Below are 20,013 nucleotides of genomic sequence, written 5' to 3' on the forward strand. Positions count from 1 at the left end.
CCCATCCCAGCCCCATCCCGTCCCCATCCCCATTCCCATCTCATTCCTACCCCCATCCCATTCAATCCCATTCCCGCTCCCCGCGGGGCGATGGCGCCACCTGCCGGCTCCGCGCGGGATCGGGCCGGGTCCGTGTAACGAGCGCTTTCAGAATTAGTCCTGAATTAGTCCCCAAAACGGCTTATGAACCTTAAAAGAACCACAAATCTGAGGCCCCAGGTACAGGCTGAATGGGGGATTTCGGAACAAACCCAGCCCCTCTGGTTTTAAGGGAAGCCCACTGAGCTAAACAGCATCTACTCGCCAAATAAACAATCGACTGGTTCTTAAATGGGATCCCCCAAGGCTTCAGAACACACAACAGCAGCTTTACTTATTAAGGACAGCAAACTGAAAAGAAGAAAGGGCAGGAAGCAGACAGAAAAGAGACACTAACACACCAAAAAAAAACCAGACTGACAGAACATTAGCTAGTAACACACAGCAAATGAACCAATTACTCATCATTATGCTGTTACACAAGCATCCTTCCTAACACAAGTGGCCAATTTATTTATTTTTAGGAAAACAATCACTGCCAGTAGTATCACAATTCTTTGTAAGAGAAGTATTAAATACAAAGCCTAATTCTCAAAAGCAATGAAACAAGGATGGTTTTATACGATGCTGTCTTTAATTCACTTCTTACTACCCCCGAGGGAAATATTCATCCCAATTTTTACCAGCACTTTCTGCTGATACAGATCTTTTCCTCGGAACAAGAACTGAAAAGGAGAAAGTGTTCCAACTGGCTGTAGAGTTACAGTCCAAGTTTAAGCGACACACTCCTAATTTATTACATATTCTAAACTCTGCAAGGTTCCTTCTCCAAAGACGCAGGATTTCTTCTACTCCTTAACGTGGACTCTTTGCACTTGCATGGAGATGCAGACAAAACATAACCAGTTGAAACCCCAGAACCCCTAGATTGTCACATTTTCTGCTAAAATTGGCAGCTACAGACCCAGTCAGGACTGAGGCAGCTGCAGAACAAGCCCTTTGAAGTGAACTCAGCTTAGACTGAAACCGCTGCAAAGAAAGGAAACAGCAGAGGAACCTTCTCTTTATTTTTTAAAAGCTTTTACTCGCAAATATTCACCTACCACTACGTGGATAGAAAGAAAGCCTCTTCCCCTGGTTAATTAGTAGTTGTTCTTTGTAAGAGTCTCAGCCCAAGCCAGAGGGAACTTCAAAGGCCTCGCTCGTCAAACGTCCCGGCGTGTGCCCAACACGGAGCTGCCAGTTCTGATCTGGTGGCACAGCCACAGCTCACGCTGGGCCTGGGAGTGGATCTGTGTTACCAAGTAATTGCTAAGCAATCGTGTAACAAAAGAACAAACTTCTATTGAGAAGATTTGGCAAAGTCACAGCAGTGGGCAAGATGAGAACACGACCAGTCTGCCGGCAGTACAACCCCGAGACATGTTCGTGCCTCACGTGACAGCACCTTCCTTCATCTCTTCTGTCTGGTTGGTTTTTAATGCCCTTATCTGCATATATGACACCTGCAGCTTTAAAACAAACAAATCAGATCTAACACAGACTACTTCAGACCGTGTCAGAACTCAAGTCTGGATTTCATTTTCTGGTCATGCTGGTAACACAAATATTCTGCAGCGTTCTACTGCCACCAGTAAAAGGAAAAGAAAAAAGGTGTCAAGCTAACATTGTGTGAAGAATAAAACACAGAGGACATGATTCATAAAGGAATGAAGCCTGGAGACTATATCAAATACTAAACAAATAAAATGTGCACATTCACTAACCAATGTAATACATTATATTTGTGATCTATCAGCTACTTCTTGGGAAATACTTCTTGAAAACCTTTAAGGGCCCAAGTTCAATTCTACATGAGGTTTTTTTTCTTCATGAAGGCTTTTAAAACAATGCTGGGCAGGAACAAGTCATAACTAATTTGGAAGGATTATTTCATTTGTAATAAGATTTGTTTAGTTGCCTCCCAGTGACACCAAGAAGAATAAACCAGGCTGTGCTAGCCCCATCCTTCCCCAGCTTTCTTACATTAGATTAGTGTGCCAACAGCCATTGCACTCCCAAAAGGGACAGAATGGTTGAGAAGGTTAAGAATATGCACTCACATTCTTTCATTCTGGAGTCATTCTTACATTTGGGACAATCTATTCAAAAATCACATCATTTGTGTTCTGCCTTCTCAACACGCTCAGAAATAGATGTTTATAACGTTCTTTAACCAACACCAGAGTAACTAGTCCTTGTATATCAGACCCTCCAAAAATGCATTTTTAAAAAGCATTAATATTTTTAATTATTGAATTTACTTCAAGCTGTAATTCTTAAATTTTTTGTAGCTAAACAGAGCTGTCACACCAAGATGTACTGAGCTCAGAATTCTGTTTAAGGAATTCATTAAGCACTCCACATCACTACCTATAAAGCTATACCACAACTTTTCAGCACTTTTTACAAACTCCATACTTTCTCCTCCATTAAAAACATATTGTCTATAAACTCTTTCAAAGTGGTAACAACAAACCAAGAACTGAAGTACTTTTTTGGAAAATTGTATCTGAATATAGTTCAGTGAATAAATTGCACTACAAGACCACTTAAAAATGGTCCCACACATTCCTGACATGAGGCAGTATTCCATGAGCTGCTATTGTGTGCTTCAGTTCCCAGGTGTACACATTCCCAAAAACTCTCTCAAGCTAAAGGAGACCTATTCAGATATTAAACCAGCATGTCCCTCTATCCCTTCCAATTTCACCAACTTAACTGAAGCGGAATTGCCATGATAATGTAATACAACTTGCATTAAATATCAGAACACTTCACAAGGATAATATTCCTCTCTGTCCTGAGTGCCCATTTCTCAACATTGCCTCCACGTGTCCAATCCAGGAGTGTCAGACACCAAAAAAACCCTCATCTACTGACACCAAACTAACACAAAAATAAAAGCTGAAACTCCCAACCAATTTCCTGCCTCAGAACATTAAAGTCCTCCAAAATCTATTTCTCCATTTAATCACCCACACAGGTAAGTTTTCATCATGATTTTAATTAGCAAAATGTCTGTTAGCTGCCAAAAGATTTTTTATTCTTTGGTGAAAAAACAAATTTAGTATCACTAGACAGTGTTCTATGCTAAGGAGTCACAAAATGAAAGACACGTATGCTATGTATTAATGCATGTGATCCAGATAAAGATACAGCCTGAAAATAAAATAAGAAATGCACTGAACCTTGTAGGGTATTTATAACTGTTAGGACCAGTTTAAAATAAATAAAACTGCTATCCACTAGCTTCTTTATTTGAGCAACAGTAAACAAGGTAGACAATGATTTACATAAATTTATGTGTTGAGGAGTATTTCATCCCTCATATAGCACACTATTTCAGTCCTTTGTTTTCCCCCCTCCTACAGGGCAGTATGATGAAACATAAAAGGTGCAACAGAAATGGAAGTACAATGCTATATAAACTCTAAAGAACAAGCACATCTTCCTTTGCATGTTCCCAATAGGTGGCAACAGAATCCCAAAAATACAAAGAAGTTTATACTTCTTTATTCATCCACAAAGCAGCAGAAGCCCCGTTACAACTTCCATCAATGAACTTGCACCAGAAATTTTAATCAAACGCATCACTGCATCTCAGCAACAGAAATTCCCAGGACAGTAAAATGTCAAAAGCAAGAGAACTCACAGAACAGAAACAAAACATTTATTAAAAAGCTAGTTGTTATTAAACAACTAATCGATGGCTTATACTCAGAGCTTACCTGAGGGAGTAAACTATCACAAGCAGGAATTTACAGCAACAAAATGTTTCTGAGCACTAAAGAAGAAATGTTAAGGCAGAAAGAAAATTTTAGAGTTGCTGACATCCACACCTTGGTCTTGAGCAGCATTTATTTACAAGCCTGAATAAAGGGGCAGGCACTTTTAAGCAAAGTTTTCAGCTGACAAACCCCAAATTTCTCCCAGCAGGAGGTCCATGTCATAGAATCATAGAATCACAGAATCAGCTGGGTTGGAAGGGAGATCATCAAGTCCAACCCTTGATCCAACCCCGCTGTGGTTCCCAGCCCATGGCACTGATGCCACATCCAGTCTCACCTTAAAAACCTCCAGGGATGGAGAATCCACCACTTCCCTGGGCAGCCCATTCCAATGGCTGAGCACCCTCTCTGCAAAGAAATTCTTTCTAATATCCAACCTAAACCTCCCCTGGCACAGCTGAAGACCCCGAGCCCTCTTGTCTTGCTGAGAGTTGCCTGGGAAAAGAGACCAACCCCCCCCTGGCTCCCCCCTCCTGTCAGGGAGTTGCAGAGAGTGAGGAGGTCTCCCCTGAGCCTCCTCTTCTCCAGGCTGAACAGCCCCAGCTCCCTCAGCCTCTCCTCACAGCACTTGTGCTCCAGTCCCTTCCCCAGCCTCGTTGCTCTCCTCTGACCTGCTCCAGCACCTCAATGTCCTTCCTGAGCTGAGGGGCCCAGAGCTGGACACAGCACTCCAGGGGTGGCCTCACCAGTGCTGAGTCCAGGGGCAGAATCACTTCCCTGGACCTGTTGGCCACACTGTTCCTGATCCAGGCCAGGATCCATTGGCCTTCTTGGCCACCTGGGCACACTCTGGCTCATGTTCAGCTTCTTGTCACTCCCTGATTCTTTGTAAGAAACCAGAGTTCTTTTTCCTCGACAGTTACACAACTGTTTTGGTTTTGTGGCCCAGAGCTGTACAAACCAAGCCTAAACAATGACTCCTTACTTGCTTTCAAAAGCAGCCAAGTCCCGGTCCAGAGCAATGGTCTCTGTGGTGATCTCCACCTTGCGGACGCTGCCGAAGAAATCCGTGATCAGAACGTTCTGAGGGTCCCTCTGGAAGAGATCGGTTCGATGCCCAGGGGTGGAAACACACAGACTTTTTGGACAGACCTGAAACTGGAGACCGAGATGGATAATCACATCCTGTCCCCCCTTCATCAACAGCCTCCACATACACCTTCCAAAACGAAATTGCTACGAAAAGAAAGATAAATGACAGACAAAACTTACACTGACTTCAGTAAAAGCTCCATAACCGAAAAAGGGGGTTGAACAAAAACATTTAAAGGCATAAACATCTTGATTATGCATTTCAGAAAACCTTTATCCTCACAATAATTATACTTGAGTTTAGAAATGCTTCTGTGAAAGCCAACCATCAATTACCTCTAACTGATAAAGGCAAGAATATATTTCTGAATATAGATGCAGCAATGCTTCTATAACCTTCCTGAAGTCACCAGTGGGCATTAATTCTTCATATTTACCAAAGGGAGGCATGCAAGATTAACCAAACTTTGGTAAGCAGCTATGTTAAAGGCTTCATAAAGAAGCAAGAATTTACATTTTGATCGAAAAAAAACCCATCAGTCTTGTTTCTAATTTTCAGCTCACAAATTAATGCAGAATAAGATTCTTCAAATATCAAAGGTGCCTTACGTACATTAAGTTCACAGACACATCCTGTGAAACCCGCTAAACACTTTATTATTTATTTTACTCATGTATTTAGTCTACATATCAGATGCCCCATATCCAGCACACACTGCAACACCTGGAAGACACAGGCAGTACTAATAAACTGTTTTCACTGGATTCCATTCTATATAAAGATCTCTTTGCAGAAAATAAGAAGACATAAAAGTAACAGATTTATTGTAGCATTTAGCCAGGACAGCATGCCTCTTAAGTAACAAAGTTGTGTAGATATTCAAGGCAATACCAATGCATTTTGGACATAATGCTGCTTTGCACAATCCCACCACACTCGCCACAGAAGTCTCAAATATTTCACAGCTGCAGAGCTTCTTTATTTCAAGTAATCTTGTAATGGACATAATGCAGTATCATAAATAGTAACTGGTCTGTATTTTTGTTAATAATGCTACAAGTACTATGAAAACCAGCCTAAGGCTCTCTCCAGACTCCTTGATGAGCGTGGAAAGCTGAGTTCATGTTTCAATCATCAGAGAGACTCAAAACCTCACAACCAAACCACGACCCTACTGGACACATCACTAGGCAGAGGCTCCAGAGGAAATGTTGCTGTCCATTGACCACCTGGTAACAGTGCTGGTTTATGTGAGTCCTTGTACATCCCAGCAACACAGAGTATTTAACACAATAGATTTATCACACAGGACTAGAGAAGGATGCTCTCCACATGGGTGCTCCTCTTTCTTAATCTTAAATTCCCCAAGTGATTTTCACAAACAGATCCATCAGTCACAGAATCTAAATTACATCATGGGTCAGCTATTACAAAGTTGCATTCTTATGACAAAACCACAGGTCCTAACTAGCTCCATGCAAATGCAACTTCAATTACTCCAGATTATGAGTGACAAAACCTCTGAGCTTCAGGTCATACTTCCCAGCAGAAATTTTGTGCTGAGCCTAACACAGAATGTACAGGCTTTTGTTGCTCATTCTCCTTGGACAACAGAACCCTACATTAAAAAGGTTTCCCAGAGAAGAAACCTGGCTTGTCCTCACAGAGGGCAGGTTCTATCTCCCCATTCCTCCCTCCTGCTCTATTACAGTTTCTCTTTTATACCTTGTCTATTTTGTCTAAACCTGTAAGCACATGGCATTGAGCTGCTTGTCCAGGGAGACTTCAGCTCACTTTCACCTCTACATGAAGCACACACACACAGTGAGCTCTTTTTTAATGATTCCCAACTCTCCTGTTGGCAGAGCTGCTAAAGGAAAGACAGGGCAGATCCAATCTTTGTTATCCCCCCTGTGAAGTGAAAATGAACTGGACTCATCAGCATCATGCTTCCCATACAAAAGCCCCTTGTCCATGCACACACAAACCCTCTAAAGTTACATTTTCACCAAAATGCTATCGATTTTCCCCAGCTCTGCTCCAACTAAGGGCACAAACAGAAAAACTAGGTCTCTGAAGTAAACTGTAAAAGGGAAGTATTTGTTTTAATCCCACTACTTGAAGCATAAATTTATGCTGCAGTGATACCATTAACTCTCTCTGCCAAGTTCCTGAGAGTGTACATGTCCCAAAACAACTGCAGCAGCACTGAAAGGGGGACACTGGTACTGCACCCAACTATTTCCAACTTGTCCCACAACAATTTACCACCATAACATGTTGATATGAATCTTGGATGAAAATGTGCAATGGCAGTGAGAAGACTTCAACATTAAAAACCTATCAGAAGGACTGCAAAGCAATTACACCACAGTAGAGTAACACTAATAACTGAGGTCTTCTGACAAAGAGAGAAAAGGCAAACACTGGCTAAGAGAAACACATTTGATCCTGTATCAGTTTTTCCAAAGTTTTTTAAAATAAGGTTCTATTCAAACAGAGCTAAACAATTCTCCCAACATGGGAACTTTGTTATCTTGACTTTTCTTAACAACAATTTCAGCTACTTTATGACAAATGACATCTCATTTAGAAATTTATTTGAATCTTATTTTAAGATAAGTTCAAATGTGTGACATTTCAATTTAGTTTTCGCTTTTTGAGAATTGTGATCAAACCTAAAGCCAGTCATTTGCACAGCTTTATGCTATCCCTTAGCAACACAGATGGAGCAGGTGGGGAGTAGGTGGAGTGGATTGTGAAAAAAGATGTCTCATTCTTTGCAGGAATGCAATATCCAAACCTTGGCTGGATGTGAAGAGAAGCTGTTTCAAGAGTGGTTAGAGAAAAGTAAAGAGGTGATGGGATAGAAACAATGTAACAAATACACAGTACTTCTAAAAGAGCAGACATTTGACATATAAGAAGATCAAACAACTAAACATCAGTTAATTTTAAAGCTAGTTTGCCAAAAACTTAAATTATCCTGAGCTTGAAAAGCATTAATTTAAATTAAAAAAAAAAATCAGACTTGGATAAGCAGTAGGTCTTTATTCTTAAACCAGTTGACACCAAAAGTGCATTCCAGTGCCAAAGTATCCCCTACAAGTGTTGGCAAAAAAATAGGCTTATATCCTTACCCTGGACTAACCATATGTCGTTTTGAAACTCTTAGATGAAGTCCTGGAAAGCATCAACTCAAAATCAAGTGGTCATGTTTGCTGAAACACGTGCAGGTCATGGCTCAGGACATGATCACAGCATGGCCTGGGCTGGAAAGGACCTTAAAGATCATCTGGTTCCACTCCCCTGCCAGGAGTGGGGACACCTCCCACCACACACTGGGTCGCTCAGAGCCCCATCCAACCTGGCCTTGAACAAATCATCACAAACCAGGACATATTTGGGTCCATTCTCTTTTACTCCCAGAACACCAATCAGCAGAATGGGGTGTGATGACTTACCTGATGTAAGGAATTTACTCCTCCTATTTGGCATATAAGCAAAAACAAACACACAATTTGGTATCTTCTCCAAAGAGCTCAGAAGGTAAACTGCTTGTCCAGCTTACAAATTTCTACACTCTTCAACCACCAGATTAACATTCTGCTGGCTCGACCAGCTACACCACTTCCCAGATGGTGTCTTACACTGTAGATAGTGCTGTTCCCTTTTATGACCTTTTTTAATTAACACAAATTCATTTTCTGCTCTACAGTGCCATTTGAGTGAACAGGCTAGAAGAAGATACTGAATCAATAAAGAATTTGCACACTCTTCTTTACCAAGATTTATTGTGAAGTTATCTGTATCCCATAATCAGAAGGTATTAAATTATAGGGAGGAATTTCATTCCCATGGAGGTAAAAGAACCTTGAATCTCAGCTGCTGAATCAATTCTGTATCAACATAAAATCTGTCAAGTGTGGGCTGCTCAGAGAGAATTCTACCACACGTGTAGCAGCCAGGCTAACACTGTCCTCTGCAGACAGAGAGTGGCATCAAAATTCTGAGCAGCTGCTCCTTTCACAGAAATGAATCAAAGCCAGGGTGTTGTGTAAGTGCTGGCTCTTGGATCCCTGACACAGCACATCAGGATCTACAGCTACAAGGTACCAAAGTATAATGTACAACTACAAGAAACTAACACTGGAACAGGTATAAAGGGTTAATAGGGTAAAGAAAATAAGGTTACTTTTTGTGTCATCTCACTGCTACAGAGGCATTTTCATAAATTTTATCATAGGTTATCTGGTTGGCTTCTTATTTTCCTTCTGCCTCATACCTGAGATCTACAATAACATTTAATATAATTAAGTCCAAACACTGATGGATTTGGACATATCTTGCTCTGGAATCTAAGCAGATATACAGACAAATTAGTCTCTGCAGGCATTTGTGATCACACAGTTAGAACTGTAACTGTTAAATCACCTTTGCAAAACAACACCAATGCCTGCCTTTCCACAACTGGAAAATGTCTGCTATCCATTAAGGTGGCTTTAGAAGCCTCCCACTGTCATTTTTCACACACAAATACTGCATTCTATTGAAATGAATATTTTATGAATACTTTACTAATTTTTCAACGAAAAACCAAAATCTGGCTAATTCTAGTTAATTTTTTCTGCAGCCAGCAAGCCACTGTCAGTCCCTGAAGTGTTACACAACTACACTTAGCAATGGCAAAAAAAACCCCTTCCCCCAAAGCTGCTTCTGAGAGAAACAGCAGGAGCACAGAAAGCATTTGGAGAACCCTACAGACAAAATAGATTAAGTTTTGAAACTCTTAAAGTCATTAGCATATTCATGAATGTTGAGTACTCTACTTACCAGGTCATTCATGTTTGTCTGACTGGCTGGATGTATTTCTTCCAAGAACTCCAGTACATAGAAGGTGTATCTGTCCATGAGATGAACACCAATCCCAAGGTCAGGTTGATGCTTAAAAACAACACACAACAGTTACTGGGCATTTGCAGGAGAGAACTCTGTGTTCAGGAGGGAACAGAATGTAACAGCACGTTCCAAAAGTTAGGAATAATTTTTTTGTTCTTAGGCAAATTATGCAAAGAAAATTACTACCTGTGAAGCAACATATTGCTGATAAGCTGAATAATATAGTTCATGTATAATTCTGGTAATATCTGTGTTTTTAACAAAGGTGGGAACCCTTCTTCTTAATGGTCCAGCACAGGTTTGTGGGCTGCCCTGACCTGTTTAGGACTTTGAAAGCAGGGCTGGGACAGCCAGTGTGTTCAGGGGTCCAGGTAATCCTGACCTGCTGGTTTTGGTCTGGCTGAGATCTCTCCTATTGCTCCTTCTGGAATTCAGCTGGGATATAATTACAGCAGGTGAAAGGCAGTGTTTTGTTTTGGTTTCTATCAAGTGTAGTAAATCCTAAATTGAATATTCATCACACACATCTCTCAGCAGTCTTCCCATAAGATTTCCTCTCACCCTAGGCAGTGCTTAAGCTGGCCAGCAAGCACAGAAATCCATCATTAGCCTGGTTCTTTGGGCCAGCACACAAAAACTGGCAGAAAAAGTACACTTCCAAGTTTGTCAAAATGACACTGTAACTAAATACCTCAGAGCTCAGCAATTGCAGGGGAAATTTTTACTTAAAGGTCAAGAGGAACTGTGCTTTTAACTCAAGCTTTCTGAAAATTGTCTTCAGGATCACATAAATGTACTTACTGATAAAGAATCTTCTCCCACTTGGCTGCTGGCCAAGGCCATGATGTTAGGGGAATAAAACCGTTCATACATGGATGCTCCTTGACAAGTATCAATAATAAACAACAACTCATTGTACCTGAAAGAAATAAAACAGCCTCCTTAGCCATTTCTACTTAAACAACATATACATACTTTGCTTTTTAGTTACTTTTTAGTTGCTTTTTAGGAACCCGAGGAACAGGAGAATTCCCAGTGACTGGTTTTAAGATGTGAGTTTAGTCAAAGCAATTCATTTGAGCAGCTCTAACTGCAGGAAGCTGAAAGCAAAAAACAAAACTCTTCTTTCTAAATGCAAACTTTGATGCAAGTCTATGGACAACAGACAGTATCACTGCTGCAGGTAAGCAAGGCCTACCAGTAAGAGTTTGGGTATGTACAGGAAATACAGTATTTAATGTCTAAATAATGCCCATTTCTTACCTCCTTTTCTGCCACATTTGTTCGAAGGCATCAGCAAGTTCTACATTTGTGATTTCTTCAGAATCTTGAAATTTTAGGAAACCATTTCCCCCATGGCCTGACAGAAAAATCAGAAGTTAGGCAAGACTGTAGGTTAAAGGAAGAGATCAGCCTGGGGGACCATTTTTCTAAAATAAGGCAAACACAATTCTCTTTCTCCACAGACAGTCCAGTAGAATAAACTGATACAGTAAGAACACTACCCATACACCACTTCAAATGGAAACTATACTGCCTTACAGACATTTTCCCTTAGTTATATGACATGCTAAAAACAAAAAAAAACCCTTTTAGTTGATCCTTTTGTTCATTTGGACTAGTGATGCTTTCAACAAACCCACCCGACTGAACAACAAACACCAATAAATTGCACAGAGAAACCTGTAATTACCTGTCATATATATCAGAATATTGCTTCTGTCATCAGAGAGGAGACGTTTGGATCGTGGGGTGCTGGGGGGGATCCTCCCCGTTAACACTCTCAAGAAATTTTCAACAGTAACCTGTGAATAGAAGCACAAAGTCATTTTCTAAAGGTAAGAATATTGATCAGCCAAAGGCTAGGTAACAGAAATTAAGTAACAGAACACTAAAATATGCAGTATATCTAAAGAGACATAATATTGCATGGTATAAACTGCATAAGCAGATATTTTCTGTTTAAGGTTTCACTGCAGGTTCACAATCAGGTGGTGCCTTTCACTTTATTCCATTGACATCAGCCTGCTGCTTTATTATATCCAATAAGTCTCCCACCATTATCATTTCTAAATGGGTTCTCATTGATCTGAAAACCTGTCAGCAGACAGGGTCATTCTGCCAAAGTGGCTCATGGACTCACAAAATGCTCCAACGTTAGGGTGTGTTACCATGGAAAAATAAAAGTTTAAGTTCCCTCTGCGACTCACAAAAGGAAAAACAGTTGTGTTACATAAGTGTGAGTGATCAGTACCCCCCACCCAGGTGGTGACTGCAACAAAGCCTCCAAAACACCACTTCATGTACACACACACAGCTCAAATGCCAGCAACAAATCCAAAATCAGAAACAAAACATGTTTCTCCATTTCATGAGTGTATCTGTATTTCACTGTTGTGCCTTCACTTCTTCCCGTAAAGTTTCAGAGGAAAAAAACATCTACTATATGCTGAAATATGCTCCTATAAAGCTTTAGCAATGATTAGAGAGCACAATTAAACCAAGAAGTTGATGTCTAATTTAAGATCAACTGGTAAAGACATTGTCTGTTTGAAGGAATACTACACAAAAAGAAAGGTGACAGAATGAAGATTTTTATATAGTAATTACTTTATGGTAATGATTAGGTTATAGCTTTGGTTTTATTTTAAAAGTATATGCTTAAGACTAGGAATTTAAGTATGTGTCCCTAATAAACATTTCCCCTGCACTCCAAAATTTTCACGGTGGTTTTAAGTGTTTACAAGATGAGACACTGAACAGCCACTTCCAAAGAAAAGAAATTTCAGTAACGTGATTCTATTCCTAACACACACAAGGAGTTCCATACATCCTTTCAGCTGTGGATTTAAAACAGCCAGTGCACTAAACATGTTTCTAGCACAATAAACTTCAAATAAAATAAACTTCAAATACAAACCCAAAGATCAATGAGGGCAGGAGGGATGTGTATTTTAAATCTATCAGTTGATAATAAAAGCCCAGCCCAAAATCAGAAATCCTCAGATCTCACAGATGCTGCATAAATCTTTAAACCAACACTAAAAAGTAAAGGCCCAAAAGCACAGTTACCTCATAGCTCCTGTAATCCACTTCCACATCATCTCCATAGACGTTCAGCTCCATGTTTTTATGACTGAACACAGTGGCTGGTTTGGGATTTCTGGGATTACAGGCCATGTCATCTGCCAGCATCAGGACAATGTGACTATGGAAAAATAAGACAAAAACATTTCAGCCACTCTACTTTCACATAACAGTCAAACACAAGTTATAACGATGCTGTTTGATGGTTACAGCAATAGCTTGTAACATTAACAAGGTTCCTGGAACTGCAAGTGAAACTTTGCTTGGTTATACCCTGTTTCCTTATGCACATCCTCACTGTAATGAAGATATCACACATAGAAATGCAGCTGGATGTTATTTATCTACAGGATTAAGTCAGGCCAAAGATAAGCATGAGAGTATTTGACATTGGAAACTTTAGGATACAGGCTTGCCTGGACCTAGGCTGACAGAACTCTTAATAAAAAAAATTGGAGATTTTTATAGGGCACTAAAGCATGTCATGCAGCACCACAGAAAAAATAACAGAATGTGTGCACCTTCTCAGGCAGATCAATTAAAAACACTGTGATAATTTTTAATTAAATTGAGGAGCTCCTGAACATTTCTGAAAGCATTATACTACATCTGATACTCTGAGATTATCTGTGCTAATGGAATTTTCCTGAAGAACACAAGTGGGCTGACACCAGACAATTTGTTGTCTTTATAGTACAAAATAAAAAAAAAACAACCCAGCATTTCATAGTACCAAGAAAAAAAACAAACCCAGCACATTATGTGTGTAACAAAGCTGTTCCAGCTTGCATGCACCCAAAAGATCTGTATTTCACCTGGCAGGGTCAGGTTTGGGTCAAAATATGAAATATGAAATAACAATTCCCCTCCTGGACTGGGATCCTCGTGTTCTCCCAAACAGTGCTTACAAAAGCAAAGCTCTGTATCCTCCAGAGAATGCTGTTTAATTCAGACTCTCAGGGACACAATTATAAACTAAACTGTGTCCTGCTACTTCAACATCATTCCTGTGCTTGTCATCATTCACCTGTAGGTCAGCTTGAACACTTTAAGAGTAAAATTATTCTTTTGAAGTGCTGATACGCTCCACAGTGCACCAAAAAAAAAACCAAGAAAAAAACAGAAAGAAATGCTGTCCAAATTAACATAAGTCCTCAAAAATAAAGTAAACTTTTTCAATGGAAATAAAATACTGGCATAAATATGAAGCTGTGATGACAGAAGCCAGAGGAGGACAGATCATATTTCTAATATGGTTTGTTGTTGGAGGACAAACGTATTTAAATCACCAAACTGACACAGTCCCATTCAAAATAAGCCTGTGGCACAAAGCCCTCCAAAAACAACCAACCCCAAGAATCAGGATAAATGTTTATTTTTAAGATGTGATTATGAGATTTCTTGGGAATTTTGTTTTGTGGAGGGTTGGTTGGTTTGTTTTGTCTTGTCAATATTTTGAAGGAAGTCTTGCAGCAAAGAAAGAAAAACAGATAAAGCAAGTTTGTCTAAGGAAGAAACATGTTCAAATCCATGTAAAAATTGCTGCAAATAGTAAAAAATAGGTCTTCTCCTATGTCTTACTTTTAATCTGAGCCTAAAGCATTGCTGGCTTCCTAAGCTTAATTTCCAGAACCTTGGATCTGGGTAAGAAATGGCTCAGGCTACTGAACAACAGAACTCTCCAGCCATGCTGTAGTTTTTGCAGCACTTCAAAAACCGCCACCTAATTTTGACCTTAACAGTGAAGACAGATGGATGCAGAGGAGATGAAAGCTCTCAGGTAAGGGCAGAACCAGTGAAAGAATTTCTAAGGCAGTGCCTGGGGCACCTGTGCTTCAAAGGCTGCACAGGAGAGAAGACAGATGCTTCTGAGTGAGATGTGCAAAACCAAAAGCCACATTCCTGTGCTTTCAGCCCACAGCAGTGCTTTCCCTTCGATTTACAGCCCCCAAAGGCTTTTAAAAATCAGGTTTCAAATTCCCCTCTTTCAAAAAAACTAGAAAGTTGCTTTTTTTATTTTTTCTTAAATAAACACAGAAAACAGGATGATGCTGCCACTGCATTCAGAGTTGAGAGGAAGCTAATTGGGGACTCCAGACAATACAGTTTTGGACTTGGGTAGAAAAAAAAAGCCATCCAAAAAAAAAAAGCCATCCAAATTTAATCCAGTAGAACATACATTTTGCAATGACGAAGCAGGCCACGCTTCTTTAGGCAGACATGCTGCAGAAACTACCACTCCTCTACACTAACACTAAAAACCAGGCCACCAGGAATTCCACAGGACCCTACAGGTACATATAATCAGTGGAATATATATATTCAGTGGAATATATTCAGCCTATTATTCAATGGATGTCGGTGCCTAAAACTCACTTCCACAGCTCTGAGTAAACTGCAGTGCAAAACAGCTGGATGGAACAGTGCCAACAGGTTCCTTCCAGCAGGAACACAACTAAAAGATGCTTCAGACCAGTTTGTTCACCTTCCTACTCCTGTTGTGAAAGAAGGGGGTGCCATTTTAACCACTGTGCTATCACGAGAGAAGCACAATTTACATCGACAAAGTTACTGGTTTCTGTAAAACAAATCGTGCAAAACAGATTTTTTCAAGGCAATTTTCACTATGCAGAAGTTGCTCTGGTCAAAGCCTTTAGTTTAAGGACTCGGTGTGGTTGCAGATGTGGAAGTCTGATACCTTTGTACAGTAAGAGTTACCAACATCTCCACGCTGAAAGGAAATTAAAGTACAGCAAGAGTCATATCTCAGAGTAGCACCGTCACTGCTGAGTGCATTTATCAATTTTCCCATTATGCTTTCACCAATTTACCAAGTGCTACATTTTAGGGGCCAGATCTAATTAGCCTGTTCCAAGTGGAAGTTTTACTACATTAACTTTTTGCTTTTCCTTTTGAACAACATTGCTGTGCTTTTCAATGCAACTGACGTGATGCCATCCTTCCTTTTTGCTTTCATCCAGTTAAACTGGGAAGATAAATGTATTTCTATACTAAATGTATTTCTATGCTGCTGCAGACAGCAGAGCACATTTGCAAGGAATTGGATTCACCAAGGTCCCCTCACCTATCAGGAATGCCCAGTCTCTTGACACTTCTGTATACTGAGAGAGTGTTTGCCACATGACGGTAATTAAACCAGAATCGAGATGTACACACCTTGAAAAGAAAGAAAAAAAAGCATATTAAATAATGTAAAAGATACAAATTGGCCTGGCACGTTGCATCTGAAGACCACAATTAGTAAAAAATAGCAACAAATCAGGAAGAACATGACAACACCAAGAAATTCATGACATAAGCTGTATAAATCTTTGGTGTGCCAAAGAAATACTGAAAATAAAAGTTAAAAAAAAAAGTTATTAGCATACTGACTCATGAAAAAATTGTCATAAACCCTAACTAAGTATAGAAAGTGGCACTTCAGGGAATAATTCAGCAATAGGAAGTGGATAAGCTAAATTTTTTCATTTGCTTTCTCCTCAGCAAATGGAATTAAAAATCAAAGGAAGAGGCCTCATCTCAATAGCAAAGCCATTCTGAGAGCATTCTTGCACAAAGGCATAAGTGAATTCATGCAGAAGACACACACTGGGGAAAATACACTGAGGATATTTGCATTTAAGGAGTGAAATGTAATAAAGTAAGAGCTAAGTGAGTTCTAACCAAAATCTGAGCACAAATTCTCAAAACCTCGAGGGAGTTCAGTTCCCAGTGTTCTAACAGGCAAAGGGTCAGGGCTCAGTCATTCCTGGATTTAAAAACTCCCTAAATCAGACATTTTTCTGATTCAGAGATTTCAAAAACTTCTACAAGAAGAGGTGACTTTAAAACCACAAAAACAGAGATGCAGGAACAAGCATTTGGACAGTTTTTTAACTTTGCAGTTTTAAATGTGGAGCTTTAAGTTACACTACATAGTATCTTTTCCTCTAGTCTTTTCATAAAAAGAACTGAGTAGTAGCTTGAGTAATTATAAAAATTCAGCCTGAAAGGATCCCCTGGTGTCTTGATCATCCTGCCAATTAGGAACTCAAAAAAAGCCCACAGGAATCAGTCTGTGAGAACATTTGCCTTTCAGCAAAATTTAAAGCTCTGAAAACTGTGTCCAATTTAGCTGAGACATTTCAAGGTACTATTATCTGCACCTTACCCCCACCACCTCCCTTACAACACGGTGGAAAATGTGTCCAAGCTTTAAATAAAGCTGTTCACACTGCAGCATATTAATTCAAACTGCAGGTGAGGTGGGAACTGCAGCATGATCCCAGGTTTGAAGTGCCTGATGGCAGCAAACCTCTCCCTATTTCACTGCTTAAAAAATTAGTAGGAATTGTTATAAAGCTTAATGATGAACCACTGAAAAAATACAACCAGCAGAAAATCTGCTCTGGACAGAAAATGCAGCTCCTTGGGCTTAATTTTCCACCTTGTGTGTTTTTATGGGTGTTAATAAAAGCACCTATTTGTCAAGAGTATTAAAGTAGAATTTGATGTTTCAATAGGTTCAAGTTTGTACATTGTAGAATATAGAAATTATTCCTTCTAATTCAATTAGTCCCTGTTAACTTTCCTTTTATATTGCTCAATTTTAGTATCTGGAAAACAAACAGCTGCTACTGAGTAATTACAATAGTGTTCTGAAACAAATTAGTCATTAAGACCTGAATTGTGATTAGGAACCAATTGTGCAGCATGATTCAAAGCTAATAAAAGATACATGGCAAAGGAAAAAAAATAATTAGGATAAGAACAGTTGATCTAAACATTATGTTGCCTAAACTGATTTCACTCTAAGCCTGTTATCACAAGTTAACAGATTGAGTAAGAACAAAAATGACAAATAAATTGTACCTTTCTGCTAAAAGAGACCACATTTCCCTGGTATCAGAATTATACTTTTTTTCCATGTGCAATATGTTAATTTAACTACTTTAATGCTGTCAGAACTTTTGTTTTATTAATCTTGCCATGTAGCTAGACACATTGAGTGCTTGAAATCCAGTCTTACTGAAAAGATAATTTCATTACAGTGTAATAAATTTGCAGGCACAATTTCAAATTCATCCATTTCCAAGTCCTTATCTTTCCATTCCTTTCAAGTGAGCAGAACTCTTCAATGACTGTTGCAATCATGGTTCTTGATAAAAAATTGGCAACTTTGTTGGAAGAAAACAACGTGGACTATGCTTACCAAAACTGCCCAGTTGTTTGTGTGTCCACTTCTAAAGAACTGTTCTGCTTGATCCTGAAAGATGGAGAAAATTTTACATTTTTTTCAGTAATAAGAAAGAAACCACCACTCATATTTTCGTTGTTCCCACAAAAGTGTTGAATGAAGATGCCTACCACACATTAACACTGAATAAACCTTAGAAAAGCTACAAGAGAGGGAGGGGGTTTTATGCTGTTTTGTACATTTGACCTCAGTTAGTTGTTCCAAATCCCTCCCTAAAACTTGCTGTGTAACAAAGAAAGAACTGTTAGTCATTTGCAGCTTAGATAAAACAAAAAGCCAACAGATCTCTACTCTAAAGGACACTCCAAGAACAAAATAATATGATTTATTGACCTATAGTTTCATCCTTAATGAGAAAAGGGGCTTGGATTCATTTCTATTTTCAAAAGCAGGCAAGTGAATCTGCAATTTAAACCCACTTTAAATCCAGGGGGGTTACATTTATCTTCCAAAATCAGGAGCTATGACAGCAACCTGTGTTCTCCATAGTTCCCACTGTGCTTTGCAGCTGAGAGGGCCTTTTTACCTTAACGGAGAGCATAAAACAGGACACAGAAAGGGGATAAGACTTCCCAGAGGTAAGGGAATCAGTCTGTCACAAGGCAAGAATCCAGACCTGCTGATTCTTAAATCACACCCTGTTAACTCTGAGGGGTACTGGGACGATGCCCATAGTCTCACACAAAACACACAACAACAGAAAAAGTGTTAAAACATACGTAAAGTATATCGTACTTCAAGCAGCAAACAACCCTCAGGGCTCCATGGGCCGGGCAGTGCCCGCCCCGCGTCCCCGCGGGCTCCCGGCAGCCCCGTACCTGGACGCCGCCGGCCAGCGCTGCCCCGCAGCAGCACAGGAGCAGCGCAGCGGCGGCGGCAGCGGTGGCGGCGCGGGCCCGTGAGGCGCCGGGCAGGGCGGCCGCCATCTCAGCCCGCCCCCTGCGCGGCCCGGCCGGAAGGGGGGGCGGGCGGGCTGTGCGCAAGTTCCGCGGGCGGGGAGCGCGGCCGTGAGGGGATGTATCCCGTGCCCTGCCCGGTGTGCGGTCCTGTTCCCTGCCCCGTGCCCTGCCCGGTGCCCTGCTTTGTCCCTCTGTCCCCTGCGGTGCCCCTGCCCTGAACGCACCGGGCGCTCACCTCGCCCTTGGCCGGGCGGCTCCGGGGGTGTCGCCGCTTGTCTCAGCTCCTCTCAGAAATTCTCCGAAGTGCCTGGGCTTTGTTGAGGTCACCAAGAGGGCAGGGCCTTGGTTGCCTCGGTGGCCGCAGAACAGAGCTGCCTTGGGGTGAAGGTGATGCCCCGTGAAATGTTGATGCTAAAAAATAACTCAGGAGCAGTTCATTGAGGGTGAGATAAGGAAAGGGTTTAATTGTGCCAAGGCATAGATGTTACAGGATGCACGCCGGCTGTGCTTGAGGTGTTACATTTTATAATATTATCTGTCGAATCCTAAGCGTGTCCACCCCGTAGCCTTTGCTCTGGTCCATCTCCATCCCGCCCCCTGGCAATTGGGTCTGTGGGCTTTTTGGGACCACCTCTTCATCATTCTCATCATCCTCAGAGCACAAAGGGTACACAGTCACCTAGTTCTTGACTCTGTTCTGTTGTTCAGGCCTAGATATGCGTGTTCTCCAAACAGAACAGGCCTTGCCTTGACAAGAGACTAAACATTTCTACTGGATTCAGGGGGAGGATTGATATAGGGTACATGGAATGGGGTAAGAGGGTTGAGGAATGTGTAAACTACTTGTACTGCAGGGTAAGGGAACGAGGGCTGCTGCTTTTAAAATCTACTACTTATAAAACTTATAAAGCTTACAAAAATTAGAAAAATAAAAAACTAATAGGGGCTTAAGGCATCAAAGGGGACAGG

The 20,013-nt window shown here is 40.6% G+C and overlaps 1 protein-coding gene across 2 annotated transcripts in view; it reads right to left on the reverse strand.

The window, feature by feature from the left end:
• Positions 1 to 19,096, reverse strand: part of PIGK (phosphatidylinositol glycan anchor biosynthesis class K) — a 62,571-nt gene extending 43,475 nt beyond the window's left edge. Inside the window, exons 1-10 of one of the 2 annotated variants that reach the window (XM_027683182.1) lie at positions 18,964 to 19,096; positions 18,101 to 18,154; positions 15,974 to 16,065; positions 12,874 to 13,009; positions 11,495 to 11,606; positions 11,065 to 11,161; positions 10,603 to 10,720; positions 9,736 to 9,846; positions 4,795 to 4,967; positions 1,070 to 1,331 (exon numbers count right to left, since the gene is read on the reverse strand). In XM_027683182.1, coding sequence (XP_027538983.1) covers positions 1,229 to 1,331; positions 4,795 to 4,967; positions 9,736 to 9,846; positions 10,603 to 10,720; positions 11,065 to 11,161; positions 11,495 to 11,606; positions 12,874 to 13,009; positions 15,974 to 16,065; positions 18,101 to 18,154; positions 18,964 to 19,071 — 1,104 coding nt within the window. In that variant the 5' untranslated portion in view covers positions 19,072 to 19,096 and the 3' untranslated portion in view covers positions 1,070 to 1,228. Of the gene's footprint in view, positions 1 to 1,069; positions 1,332 to 4,794; positions 4,968 to 9,735; positions 9,847 to 10,602; positions 10,721 to 11,064; positions 11,162 to 11,494; positions 11,607 to 12,873; positions 13,010 to 15,973; positions 16,066 to 18,100; positions 18,155 to 18,963 lie in introns of those variants that run through there. The other variant, XM_027683181.1, reaches the window with a different exon arrangement.
• Between the last annotated feature and the right edge of the window lie 917 nt (positions 19,097 to 20,013).

This window comes from Neopelma chrysocephalum, unplaced genomic scaffold (genome assembly GCF_003984885.1).
Source record: "Neopelma chrysocephalum unplaced genomic scaffold, ASM398488v2 Primary Assembly neopelma1_64, whole genome shotgun sequence".
NCBI lineage: Eukaryota > Metazoa > Chordata > Aves > Passeriformes > Pipridae > Neopelma > Neopelma chrysocephalum.